Genomic DNA, 14704 nt, shown 5'->3' with positions numbered 1-14704 from the left:
AACCCGCAATGTAAGGAACTTTCTTCCCACTGACCACCAATGTAAGGGACATTCTAACCCAAATGTAAGGAGCATTTTTCCCACTGACCACCAATATATGGACTACTCTTCCCACTGACTACCAATATAAGGACCATTCGTCCCACTGAGCACCAACGTAAGGAGCATTCTTCCCACTGAACACCAATGTAAGGGACATTCTTCCCACTGACCCCCAATGTAAGGGACATTCTTCCCACTGATCACCAATGTAAGGAACATTCTTCCCACTGACCACCAATGTAAGGGACATTCTTCCCACTGACCACCAATGTAAGGGACATTCTTCCCACTGATCCCCAATGTAAGGGACATTCTTCCCACTGACCCCCAATGTAATGGACATTCTTCCCACTGACCCCCAATGTAAGGGACATTCTTCCCACTGACCACCAATATATGGACTACTCTTCCCACTGACCACCAATGTAAGGGACATTCTTCCCACTGACCACCAATGTAAGGGACATTCTTCCCACTGACCACCAATGTAAGGGACATTCTTCCCACTGACCACCAATGTAAGGGACATTCTTCCCACTGACCCCCAATGTAAGGGACATTCTTCCCACTGACCCCCAATGTAAGGGACATTCTTCCCACTGACCACCAATGTAAGGGACATTCTTCCCACTGACCACCAATGTAAGGGACATTCTTCCCACTGACCCCCAATGTAAGGGACATTCTTCCCACTGACCCCCAATGTAAGGGACATTCTTCCCACTGACCCCCAATGTAAGGGACATTCTTCCATTGACCACAAATTTAAAGTGTATTCTTCCCACTGACCATCACACTAATGTATCATGAGTTGTAGATACAGTAATTGTTAGCAGGGGTTCCCTCAGACCGGAACGTTATTTCAAGGGTTCCATGGAATTGAAAAGGTAGAGAAAGGCTGGTTTTGACCTTAAAAAATTCTGTGGGAGTATTTCTTTCCATCACTGATCCACAGTCCATGTTCTTTAGAGGACATGAATCTTATCTTTTATTACCTGTGACACCCTAATCCCTGAAGAAAGGACACACAGCCTGGACCATGAAATGCATTGGCTTGTCTTTCTTTGAAATAACATTTTTGGACTCTTATGGTGCAGCACCTTCAGTCACCTTCTGGTTCATGATTAAAAAATAGCCACCTCTTTGTAGGACAAGCCACCATTGCAGTGATAGTAGGTTAGGTTACTGCTTTCCCCGTACATATTGCTTGGTGTTCATTTCAGGACGGAACAAGATAATGTAGCACTTAGGAAAAAAAAGACAAGCCAACAACCCCGCACTGGAGGCCAGTATAGCAAAAACTTCTACAATGACAATGTTCTCCCCCTCTGAGCTCATGTAAGCAGGGATGAAACTTATCCAGACACTTAGAAATGCAAACATACTAAAAGTGATATATTGCCCTTCATTGAAACTGTCCGGAAGCTTCCTGGACAAAAACGCCACTATGAAACTTACGGTGGCTAAAAAGCCCATGTAACCCAACATGCAATAAAAGAAGAGGTTGGAGCCCTCGTTGCATTCTGCGATGATGGTGTCTGCTTTGGAAGTCATGTTTAATTCTGGGTATGGGGGGGATGTCCCAAGCCAAACCGCACAGATGACCACTTGGAAAAGCGGGCAAAAGTATATGACGACGTTGGAAATTCTGGAATCAAAACGTTTGCCGATTGAGCCAGGCTTGGTGGACTGGAAGATTAGAATCACAGTTATGGTCTTCGCCAACATGCCGGAGACAACTACGGAGAAGGTAATCCCAAAAATAACCTGCCGAATATAGCAGATAATGGGGACAGGGTAGCCAATGAAAAGGAGGGCGGAGAGAAAGCAGACAATGAGGCCTACAAGGAGGACATAACTGATGTTTCTGTTGTTGGCTTTGACCACCGGAGTCTCTGAGTACTGCCGGAAGATACACACCACTGAGAGGCTAGTCATCGAGAAGGTGACAGAAACTGCAGCCAAAGAAACACCCATCGCATCCTCGTAGGATAGGAACTGGATCATCTTTAGGAGACAACTATCCTGCTGCTCGTTGGGCCATTGGTCATCAGGACACTTCATACAAGCAGTTGCACCTAAGAATAATACAGATTTTAAAGATCATATTCATTCTCATTCATTTTTTGCAATAATTAAAAACATTTGACGCTGTTCTTGGGGGGAGCGTAGTCTGACAGATGGGACTTGTCCATAAATTTCTGTTTAAAGATAAAAAAGAGCAGCAAAATATAGAAAGATGGGAACATACAAAAGTAATAGCAGAATCAGGGGCGGACTGACCACTCGGGCACTGCCCGAGGGCCCAGGGTCAGTAGGGGGCCCCATGAAATGCCCCTGGTACCTTTCATTGGCTTTTTCATAGGCTTTATTGGTCTGGGCGAGGACACGGGCCCCATGATCCCCTATTGCCCGGGGGCCCCATGAGTTGTCAGTCTGCCCCTGAGCAGAATAAAAGACCAAGTGGTCCACCAAGTCTGCCCCAGTCCACCAAGTCTGCCCCAGTCCACCAAGTCTGCCCCAGACATAACAGTGCGAATGGAAAAAGTTGTGGAGAATATTTTTTGCACATGGATACTCACACTGTGACAATGACTTGTGATCTATGGGTCATAGTGGAAAAAACGTATCAACAACCTTTGTTAATACTGTAGGAGCTGCTGTGGTTGAGAGCAGTATGTGCAAGTAGACCCTTCCTAAGGTTTCCTCCTGAAGACCTCATCCTCCTTCCGTTCCTCAACTCTCAACTCTTCTTATTGGTCCTGGCACTGGCAGTGGAACCCCTGGATTGGCTAGTGTAGCATAGTAATGTTGCCCAGCAGCGTAGGTTCCTCAGAAGCAGGGGCAGACTGACAACTCATGGGGCCCTCGGGCAATAGGGGATCATTGGGCCCCTGTTTCCTTGCCCAAACACAAAAAAACCTATGAAAAAGGTACCAGGGGCATCTCATGGGGCCCCCTACTGACCCCGGGCCCTCGGTTAGTGCCCAAGTTTCCAAATGGTCAGTCCGCCCCTGCTCAGAAGTCTACACTTAGCAGGGTCAGAGGCACTGAATGCCATGTGTAGTAGGGGGTGCACAGTTTTTATAGGAGATGTTGAAGAATAGGTTGCATATATATATACACTGTATCTGGGATATACAGTATGTCCAGTAGAAGGATGTGTGTAGGTAGGTGCAGTTTGCTCTCTCCACTGTAGGTGGCACTGTTTCTCTATGGTTTCCTGAGGCTGTGTTCCTGTTGGCTATGCTGCATTCAGGTGACCCTGGCGGCCATCTTGGGGAAGCAGAACCTTTTAAAGTGCCTACCCCCAGGATTTGGCGTGCATTTGCGAGTGCATAGTGTAGGCACAGAACACCCACCTGTCAGGGAAAGTGATTAGCGTCAGGGAGAGGTTATGGACGAGTAGGGACAGGTAAGGGGCCCATACTGTATTGGGATCCTCCCCGTTGGGCTCAGACTAGCCAGGCCACATCCTCAGAAACATACGCTGTTGGTGCATCTCAATCTCCTCCATTCTACAAGTTGCACAGAATTGTGTTTCCCAGCCTGACGCCCTCCCACTGGGCAGTTTCTTCAATACAAATATTCTTATTTGCAACCAGACTACCAGTGTTTACTGCCACCGCACCATGCTGCACCCACCCACATGTGTATGGGTTCCCATTTGTCTCTGAGCACCTTAAACGTCTATGGGGTTCTACTGTGCATGTGTAGACATCATTTTGAGGAAGTTTTGTATGCGGGATAAAAGCCCTGTGGCTGGCCTCAGTGGTAGGAATTCAATAGGTATGGAGCTTGGCAGAGGTTGGTGACTACTTCACCTCAGAGGGTGGGGCAACATATTAGAAAACTTTGAGACTTTTCATGCCCTTTAAAGCAGAGTTTGGGCCGAGCTATGGGTATACAAATATTTACTGTACATACTGTATTATTACCATCAAACAGCTAATAATCATTAAGACAAGCATCTGCTGACCTTTGTAACTGCAGGTACTCTGGAGTAATTCATCCTCAAAGTTTGCAATAGATGCTTCTCAGTGTTACTTTCACTTCCTCTATCTTTGTAGCTCTGCTCCTTCCTCCAAGCAGTGACTCAACTCACCCTGTGCCCCCATCCCCACCAGTGACTTAGCAACTCAGCTCACCCTGCACCCCCCTCCAAACAGTGACACAGCTCACCCTGTGCCCCCATCCCCACCAGTGACTCAGCAACTCAGCTCACCCAGCACCGCCTTCCAAGCAGTGACTCAGCTCACCCTGTGTCCCCATCTCCACCAATGACTCAGCAACTCAGCTCACCCAGCACCGCCTTCCAAGCAGTGACTCAGCTCACCCTGTGCCCCCATCCCCACTAGTGACTCAGCAACTCAGCTCACCCTGCACCCCCCTCCAAGCAGTGACACAGCTCACCCTGTGCCCCCATCCCCACCAGTGACTCAGCAACTTAGCTCACCCTGCACCTCCCAGCAATACCTTAGCAGTTCAGCTCACCCTGCTACCCCCCTCCCAGCAGTGACTCAGCAGCTCAGATCACCCTGCACCCCCCTACCAGCAGTGACTCAGAAGCTCAGCTCACCTTGCACCCCCTATCAGCAGTGACTTGGCAACCTTGAAGCCTTTGTTTCACAAAAGTAAACAAAGAGCAGGTGCTCAGGGAGAGAGGAGAGAGTTCCATTGTTCAACATCGCCCCAGTGCCTGTAGCTACAGAGGTCAGTGCGGCCTTTTTGTAATGCTTGTTGTAAACAATAAGGACATCTCTGAACGTTCATAGTCCTCAGTCCTGGTAATATTTCAGAAGGGATGTTCCAAAATGAGTATCTTCACCTGTTTCATTAGTGATCTCTCCGAGGGAACACAGGACGCACTGAAAACAGCAGATTGGCCGACCTTCGATGGACACCTTTCTATGTCCCGGCTCACACATCTCACTGCACACCGAACGTGGCATCTAAAATGATCATATAATTCAGAAATATATTACAGCGTTCAACAGAACAACCAATAAAAAGCCAAGAAATATTGTGAATCTAAAATCTTCAAATTGGCTGAAAACCTCGGAAATGAGAGGTCAGTCCACCAAAAAAATAGAAGTGATATCATCACTGTGCCAGTGCAGAGAGCAGAGCTGTGGGAGGGGCCAGGAAGATCCACCCACTACGGGCTGGGAGGAGTTATGACAATGTGAAAATTCCTTGCAGGGTGGGTGTCAGTCTGGAGGAGCGTCCCTATGTAGGCTGGGAGGAGTCGATACACCTGTGCAAGACTGAAGGGGAGGAGCCTGTGCAACTGTGCAAGACTTAAGGGGAGGAGCAGGTACACCTGTGCCAGACTGAAGGGGAGGAGCCGGTACACCTGTGCCAGACTGAAGGGAGGAGCAGGTACACCTGTGCAAGACTGAAGGGGAGGGGCCGGTACACCTGTGCAAGACTGAAGGGGAGGAGCCGCTACACCTGTGCAAGACTGAAGGGGAGGGGCCAATACACCTTTGCAAGACTGAAGGGGAGGAGCTGGTACACCTGTGCAAGACTGAAGGGGAGGAGCCGGTACACGTGTGCAAGACTGAAGGGGAGGAGCCGGTACACCTGTGCAAGACTGAAGGGGAGGAGCCGGTACACCTGAGCAAGACTGAAGGGGAGGAGCCGGTACACCTGTGCAAGACTAAAGGGGGGAGCCGGTACACCTGTGCAAGACTGAAGGGGAGGAGCAAGTACAACTGTGCAGGGAAGGCTAAAGGGAGGAATTAAATTCCACCCAAAAATGAGTATAATGTGTTATTGCAACCCTGATACATGTAATTTTTCCATATACAAGATAACATCAGCCTGTTATAAGAAAGTAAACCACATTATCGGTGTATAATTCAAAGCAGAATACAGCAGGCAACTTGGTTTGAAATTACATTTATTGGCTATAAGGCAAGTACCTCATGAGTGCCCTTACGTGTTTCGGCCATGAAGGCCTTAATCATAGCATGTTAACTCTGGACAAAACATCACAATATATTCAACTTCCCTTCCCTACCTAATGTATGGGAAAGCCAAAAACAGTCAGTCAGTCATAATGTAAGGGAAGGAAGGAAGTTGAATGTATTGGTAAGTTTTACCCAGAACTAACGAGATATGATTAAGGCCTCATGGCCGAAACACGTAAGGGCACTCATGTGGTCCTTGCCTTATAGTCAATAAATATACTTTCAGTTGGATGACACCTAGTCTCCAGTTGTATTCTATGTTGGATTCTACATACTGAGTGTTATTGGAGACACCATCAGCCTGTGCATCAGCTTTATCAGCTTCCATATGGGATCTCGGTGAGAGCGATGCCCTTTGTTGTGTGTATGACTTTACCTGTGTATATTCCGGGTTCCAGATCACGGAGTCGGTATGTAGGATGATCTGTTCACCTGGAGGTGCTCGGGAATCATATCGGCCCACTTTGACCAGCCTGTACTCATTGTTGGGGAAGATCTGCAGATTCATGATGTCGAACATCGCCGGAACTTCTCCGATCTCATTGAAGAACATGATATCCCCAGATTGGGTCCTGAAGAGGACATTTTTCAGGTGCTGGAAGACCTGGAACAACGAGAGACATTGAGCAATAAATCCAAAACCATAATTTCAACTTGACTTAGAGATCTGCGTAGGAAATGTATCAGTGTGTGTCGGGAGATGTCACGAAGGGGTTCACTTACTAAACTGAAGCGTGCAAAATCTGGGGCAGCTCTGCATAGAAACCAATCAGCTTCCAGGGTTTATTACCAAAGCTTAACTGAACAGCTGAAGATAGAATCTGATTGGCCACCGTGCACAGCTGCACCAGATTCTGAGTGATCCAGTTTTAGTAAATCTCCCCCAATAGGATTCCTTCTTTATATTATAAGTAGAGATGAGCGAATTATTCAAAAATTCGATTCGGCTGATTCGCCAAATTTGAGGAAGAAATTCGATTCGATGCGAATTAATTCGCTACGAATTTAACTTATTAAAAGGGTTTCTAGGCTTCAGAGAGCCTTTAAATTAGTGCAGAACACTGTACCTTTAATTTAAATGCCCTTGGAGATGAGGAAGGAGAAGGATGAGAAGAAGGAGAAGGAGAAGGATGAGAAGAAGGAGAAGGAGAAGGATGAGAAGAAGGAGAAGGAGAAGGATGAGAAGAAGGAGAAGGATGAGAAGAAGGAGAAGGAGAAGGAGAAGGAGAAGGATGAGAAGAAGGAGAAGGATGAGAAGATGGAGAAGGAGAAGGATGAGAAGAAGGAGAAGGAGAAGGATGAGAAGAAGGAGAAGGAGAAGGATGAGAAGAAGGAGAAGGATGAGAAGAAGGAGAAGGATGAGAAGAAGGAGAAGGAGAAGGAGAAGGATGAGAAGAAGGAGAAGGATGAGAAGATGGAGAAGGAGAAAGATGAGAAGAAGGAGAAGGATGAGAAGAAGGAGAAGGAGAAGGATGAGAAGAAGGAGAAGGAGAAGGATGAGAAGAAGGAGAAGGAGAAGGATGAGAAGAAGGAGAAGGAGAAGGATGAGAAGAAGGAGAAGGATGAGAAGAAGGAGGAGAAGGATGAGAAGAAGGAGAAGGATGAGAAGAAGGAGAAGGAGAAGGATGAGAAGAAGGAGAAGGATGAGAAGAAGGATGAGAAGAAGGATGAGAAGAAGGAGAAGGATGAGAAGAAGGATGAGAAGAAGGAGAAGGATGAGAAGAAGAAGGATGAGAAGAAGAAGAAGGATGAGAAGAAGGAGAAGGATGAGAAGGATGAGAAGAAGGAGAAGGATGAGAAGAAGGAGAAGGAGAAGGAGAAGGATGAGAAGAAGGAGAAGGATGAGAAGATGGAGAAGGATGAGAAGAAGGAGAAGGAGAAGGATGAGAAGAAGGAGTTTCAACTGCTGTATGGAGGGAATGTCACAGAACTGTCAGAAATAGCGGAGCTCTGCAGATACACTTAGCGGAGCTCTGCAGATAGATACAGCGGTTGAAACATAGGCTATTTCTGACAGTTCTGTGACATTCCCTCCATACAGCGGTTGAAACATTGTATCTATTTGTTTCCATAAATGGAAACAAATAGATACAATGTTTCAACCGCTGTATGGAGGGAATGTCACAGAACTGTCAGAAATAGCGGAGCTCTGCAGATACACTTTTTGCCGGCTTGGAATTCTTCTTATTTTCATCCTACTTCTTCTTCTTCTTCTTCTTCTTCATCCTCATCCTCAGAAGAAGAAGAAGAGGATGAGGATGAGGATGAAGAGGAAGAAGAAGAAGAAGAAGAAGTAGGATGAAAATAAGAAGAATTCCAAGCCGGCAAAAAGTGTATCTGCAGAGCTCCTCTATTTCTGACAGTTCTCTGACTTTCACATTTACAGCGGTTGAAACATTGTATCTGTTTCCGAATAAAAACATCTGTATCCTAAATGGAAACAAATAGATACAATGTTTCAACCGCTGTACATGTGAAGGAACTGTCAGAGAACTGTCAGAAATAGCGGAGCTCTCTGCAGGGACACTTTTGCCGGCTGATTGGGAAAAATCCGATTCGCGCACCCGAAGTAGGCTAATATTCGGATTCGACGCGAATTGAATTTTTCCTGAAATTCGAATCGAATTCCACTTCGCCAGGTTCGATTCACTCATCTCTAATTATAAGAAACATTTCTTCACATACTTGGTGTCATAACTACAAGAGGGCAATCACATTCTTCTGTTACTCAATGATTATGTTTTATAACAACAAAATCAGACTTTTCCTTAAAGGATCAATCCAATGGGAACTCAGCGTAGAAATCCCACCAAAAGTCCCTCATGGGCCAAAGAGAAGGTCAGGAAGATTTAATTTGATCTCCAGCCTTCTTTTCAGTCAGTGGTAGAACTACCAGGGTCACAAGGGTCGCACTTGCAACCGAGCCCTGATGTTCCCCCACCGTGAAGGGGCCCCAAGACACCAGGAAGGGAGCCTGATGCAGGACATGTGTCCCTCTGTAATAAAGGGCCCTGCGATGTGAGTAAATATATATTGTATATATCTCACTTAAGTATGTATATATAGAGGTGTATTTATGAGGGAAAAAAGTGGCTGCGCTATCCATCATTAGACACATTTGTTCTGTACAAAAGGAGGCAGCATTGCATGTTATCATATTATTGGGCTATTATATCTCCAGGTCAAATGTTAGTCATTTATTAAAAAATAGAGCTTGGAAAATACCACAATATGAACACTGAGTATTTATTTCCTATGCTCGTCCGCTCCATCTAGTGGCCATAATGTGGTATTTCTCTGACTTACCCTATATATCAGGGGTCTCCAAACTCTCTAAACAAAAGGCCAGTTTACTGTCCTTTGAACTTTAGGGGGGACCGGACTTGGCCATTTTGAGTAGAAAAGGTCCTGACGTCAGTGGGAATAGACAATGCTCCATTTTTGGTGTCAGTAGGAGCAGAGGTGTAGCTGGGGGGGGGGCAGGGGGGTACATATGTACCCGGGCGCCAAGGTACAGGGGCGCCAAAATGAGGCTTACAACCGGGGCGTATTTGCCACGAGGCAAACAAGGCGTTTGCCTAGGGCGGCACTTTTTAGGGGGGCGGCGGAAGGGACACTTAGTACAGGGGCAGGCAGCGGGCCGCTGTGTCTTACTTGGCTCCGTGTCCCAGTCCCACGATGATCCAGTCCAGGAGGCGCTGCTGGAGGAGGGGTAGAGAGGTCCACCAGTCTGGTGTCTTCATTTCCCTGGACGAGATGTGTGGGAGGGATGACATGCCGCCCCTGTCATCTGGCCACACCCTCGGGATCACTGCCTATGGCAGCTTGTACCTCCCTCTACAAGCTCCGCCTCCTCACCGATGATTGGGCGCCAGAACTGTAGCTCAGGAAAGGCACACAGGCGGCCAATCACCTGCGAGGAGGCGAAGCTTGGAGAGGAAGAGCCGAGCGGCAGCGCGAATATTGACTGAGGGAGCTGCCGGAACAAGTGAAGAAGACAGCTGACCGGTAAGTGTGCCGTGCGGATGGTGCTGCTGCAACCAGGTATGCTGGCTGTGGATGGGAGAGGGAAGGAGCCTAGGCTGGAGCAGGGGTCAGCAAGGTAAGTGTCATTGGTGTCAGTGGGAGGAATAGTACCCCATCATTGGTGTCAGTGGGAGGAATATTGCCCATCATTGGTGTCAGTGGGAGAAATAGTGCCCCATCATTGGTGTCAGTGGGAGGAATAGTGTCCCATCATTGGTGTCAGTGGGAGGAATAGTGTCCCATCATTGGTGTCAGTGGGAGGAATAGTGTCCCATCATTGGTGTCAGTTGGAGGAATAGTGCCCCATCATTGGTATCAGTGGGAGGAATAGTGCCCCATCGTTGGTGTCAGTGGGAGGAATAGTGCCCCATCATTGGTGTCAGTGGGAGGAATAGCGCCCCATCATTGGTGTCAGTGGGAGGAATACTGCCCCATCATTGGTGTCAGTGGGAGGAATAGTGCCCCATCATTGGTATCAGTGGGAGGAATAGTGTCCCATCATTGGTATCAGTGGGAGGAATAGTGCCCCATCGTTGGTGTCAGTGGGAGGAATAGTGCCCCATCATTGGTGTCAGTGGGAGGAATAGTGCCCCATCGTTGGTGTCAGTGGGAGGAATAGTGCCCCATCATTGGTGTCAGTGGGAGGAATAGTGCCCCATCGTTGGTGTCAGTGGGAGGAATAGTGTCCCATCATTGGTGTCAGTGGGAGGAATAGTGCCCCATCGTTGGTGTCAGTGGAAGGAATAGTGTCCCATCATTGGTGTCAGTGGAAGGAATAGTGCCCCATCGTTGGTGTCAGTGGGAGGAATAGTGCCCCATCATTGGTGTCAGTGGAAGGAATAGTGTCCCATCATTGGTGTCAGTGGGGGGAATAGTGCCCCATCATTGGTGTCAGTGGGAGGAATAGTGTCCCATCATTGGTGTCAGTGGGAGGGAAAGGTCCCCCATCATTGGTGTCAGTGGGAGGAATAGTGCACCATTATTGGTGTCAGTGGGAGGAATAGTGCACCATTATTGGTGTCACTGATGTGATTAAACGGGGAGGGGGCCAATTTTATAGTTCGTCCCCGGGCGCAAAATATCCTAGCTACGCCTCTGAGTAGGAGGAATAGTACTCCATTATTGGTGACATTGGGAGGAATTGTGACCCATCGTTGAAGTCATTGGGCCCCATTGTTGGCATCATTGGGAGGAACTGTGCCCCTTCATTGGTGTCAGTGCGGGAATTATGTCCCATTGTTGGTATCAGTGGATGAAATGGTGCCCCGAGGGCCAGGTAAAAACAAACAAAGGGCCGCAGTTTGGAGACCACTGCTATGTACCTTATGAATGAATAACTTTCAACCTGGAGGGAAAACAGCCTAATTACATTCGATTTTGCCCCCATTTGCAGGGAACACGTATCGGCAGTTTCAGAGGACTAACAGCTCCGCAATTTTCTTTTTATAAATATAATTCTTAGTGTTTTAGGCTGAACGGCACCACAAGTACAACCTTGCAGGATATGGCGTGTAATCAGGTGTGTCGCAGGTGACCATGAAAAACAGGAAGGGTTCAGTTCGAGAGCCTAACTTATTGGTCATCGAGAAAAAATGAAACTCTCAATGCTGCAATCTTCAGGTAAAGGATTCCACTGGCCAGGAAACTCTTTTAAAAACTTAATAAAGATGGTAGAAAAAAAAAAAAAGAGGCCGGAAGGAAGGGCAGTTTGGTAAAAGGGATGAGCCGAAGTGCCTTGGGTTTGGTTCAAGCAATCTTCAGAAGACTATAGAGTTTGGACGCCCAACCCCAACCCCATTGAAATCAAAGGGAGCGAACCTGTCAAATTAAAAATGACCATTTTGTGGACTAATAAACAAGGAGGTGTCAAAAAACTAGCAGCCATGGAGAACATGTAGCAATGCCAAAAAAAAAAAGTAAAATAAATTCCATAGGGAGACCCCCCCCCCCGGCTAAGCATCCTGTCCCCATTGGAGAAAAGAAAACAAATCCAGTTAAGCTTTGAATATTTTTAGTTAGCCAAGGTATCACTCTGACTTTGTTGCCTTCTCCAGGGGCGGACTGACCATTTGGAAACTTGGGCACTGCCCGAGGGCCCGGGGTCAGTAGGGGGCCCCATGAGATGCCCCTGGCACCTTTTTCATAGGCTTTGTTGAGTTTGGGCAAGGACACAGGGGCCCCATGATCCCCTATTGCCCGGGGACCCCATGAGTTGTCAGTCCGCCCCTGTTGGGCAAGGACACAGGGGCCCTATGATCCCGTATTGCCCGGGTGCCCCATGAGTTGTCAGTCCACCCCTGTTGGGCAAGGATACAGGGGCCCTATGATCCCCTAATGCCCGGGAGCCCCATGAGTTGTCAGTCTGCCCCTGTTGGGCAAGGACACAGGGGCCCTATGATCCCCTATTGCCCGGGAGCCCCATGAGTTGTCAGTCCACCCCTGTTGGGCAAGGACACAGGGGGCCTATGATCCCCTATTGCCCGGGAGCCCCATGAGTTGTCAGTCTGCCCCTGTTGGGCAAGGACACAGGGACCCTATGATCCCCTATTGCCCGAGAGCCCCATGAGTTGTCAGTCTGCCCCTGTTGGGCAAGGACACAGGGGCCCTATGATCCCCTATTGCCCGGGTGCCCCATGAGTTGTCAGTCCGCCCCTGTTGGGCAAGGACATAGGGGCCCAATGATCCTCTATTGCCCGGGTGCCCCATGAGTTGTCAGTCCGCCCCTGTTGGGCAAGGACATAGGGGCCCTATGATCCTCTATTGCCCGGGAGCCCCATGAGTTGTCAGTCCACCCCTGTTGGGCAAGGACACAGGGGCCCTATGATCCCCTATTGCCCGGGAGCCCCATGAGTTGTCAGTCTGCCCCTGTTGGGCAAGGACACAGGGACCCTATGATCCCCTATTGCCCGAGAGCCCCATGAGTTGTCAGTCTGCCCCTGTTGGGCAAGGACGCAGGGGCCCTATGATCCCCTATTGCCCGGGTGCCCCATGAGTTGTCAGTCCACCCCTGTTGGGCAAGGACACAGGGGCCCCATGATCCCCTATTGCTTGGGACCCCATGAGTTGTCAGTCCACCCCTGTTGGGCAAGGACGCAGGGGCCCTATGATCCCCTATTGCCCGGAAGCCCCATGAGTTGTCAGTCCGCCCCTGTTGGGCAAGGACATAGGGGCCCTATGATCCTCTATTGCCCGGGAGCCCCGTGAGTTGTCAGTCCACCCCTGGCCTTCTCTACCTCCATATTTATTCCTAGCTAACTCAGTACTTCCTCTTTTTTTGCTTTCCACAAGTCGTACAAATGTTGAGGCCAAGGAGAAATTTACAGGTTTTGCTGATTGAATCAAAATTTTCGCAAACAAAAATTGAATTCATACCTTCCAGGGCAGGAGATTTTCCTCATTGCAGCTCCCCGAAGGAAAGGTGTGATTTGTACATTGTAAGAGGTGATGAAGTGCGTAAGCGAAGGCGTAGACCGCGATGTAGGCCTGGAAGGTATAACTTAGATCGATTAGTTCAAATAGGGAATCGGCGTCATCTAGACTTTCATTGCCCGTACAAATTCTAATACCGTTGCTATCATTTGCAGCATTTCCATCAGTAAGCCATTGGCACTCAAAGGCCGTTTCCCAAAACTGCTTTATGAAGATGTCCCCTGTATATCTGGATGGATGAAGATGGTGCAGATCTTGGCCGAACTGAGGCATGGGTTCGCTGTGTAGGACCAGGCCGATGGAACCGTTCAGTAATCTGGCGTTGCTTTCTGAAAACATTCCCGGAATGAATGTAAAACTCAAGGTGTAGATCCAGATTTTGCCCTTTTTCCCATTCTCCGACATCATGTCCAGGAGAGGCTTGACGTGCATCTCCTCGCAATAGACAACAACGGCAACTGCGGTGGAATCCATGACAACATCCAGGATTTTCTTGAGTTTATCAGGGGCGTAACGGAAATGGATTTTCTCCAGGAAGGCCACACAGCCTTGGTTCAAAATAATGTCATCTTTCAGGTTTTGTCCATCTAGTACCCCCAAGTCATCATCTCTGGTCAGAATCCCAACCCAGGTCCACTCCAGGTGTTTTAACAGCTGAGAAATGGCTTTGTTCTGGATGTTCTCGTTGGGTACCGTGCGGAGGAAGGAGGGGAACTGAATCCTGTCGCCCAAATCTGGATCAAAAGCACCAAAACTAATCTGAAAAAAGTTGAGGACAGCAACCGTCATGACATGAGTAGAAAAGCTTTTGTTGGAGATCTTCCTGATCTAATCAATCCTAAATTTGGATTAATAAAAAAATCTACGGGTAAAGAAGGATAGTTTGGGTGTCTATAGCAAGGGGCATCATCATTTCAGATGGGGCTTTATAGGTTATGGGGTTGATTTACAAGAAATATTCATAGCCATCGGCCCAATCATATAGGCAGGTTGAGGGCAGCTGCCTCAGAGGCGTAGCTAAGGGGGGGACAGGGGGTATATATGTACCCGGGCGCCAAGGTACAGGGGCGCCAAAATGAGGTCACAAGATCACTGCAGCGGCTGCAGCAGACGTGTCATCTGATACGTCTGCCATCCACAGTGAGTTATGAGAGGAGAGAGGAGCCGGCCAGGAGAGGAGCAGAGAGGAGGTCAGTGAGCCAGGCATGTGCTGGAGGGGTCGAGGGGAGAGC

The 14704-nt window shown here is 48.3% G+C and overlaps 1 protein-coding gene across 1 annotated transcript; it reads right to left on the bottom strand.

Annotated features, from left to right (window-relative positions):
* Nucleotides 1-949: 949 nt before the first annotated feature.
* Nucleotides 950-14261, bottom strand: LOC149443602 (vomeronasal type-2 receptor 26-like). The gene is made up of 4 exons (XM_089655519.1): nucleotides 13416-14261; nucleotides 6394-6621; nucleotides 4871-4994; nucleotides 950-2120 (listed from the first exon to the last, which is right to left on the bottom strand). Exons 1-4 carry the CDS (start codon nucleotides 14259-14261, stop codon nucleotides 1225-1227), a joined length of 2094 nt encoding a protein of 697 aa, XP_089511645.1. The 3' UTR covers nucleotides 950-1224.
* Between the last annotated feature and the right edge of the window lie 443 nt (nucleotides 14262-14704).

This window comes from Staurois parvus, unplaced genomic scaffold (genome assembly GCF_062004578.1).
Source record: "Staurois parvus isolate SC_StPar_1 unplaced genomic scaffold, SC_StPar_1.0 ptg000843l, whole genome shotgun sequence".
Taxonomy (NCBI): domain Eukaryota; kingdom Metazoa; phylum Chordata; class Amphibia; order Anura; family Ranidae; genus Staurois; species Staurois parvus.
The sequence above is the reverse complement of the archived record's forward strand: the minus strand, read 5'-3'. Positions and strand labels throughout refer to the sequence as shown.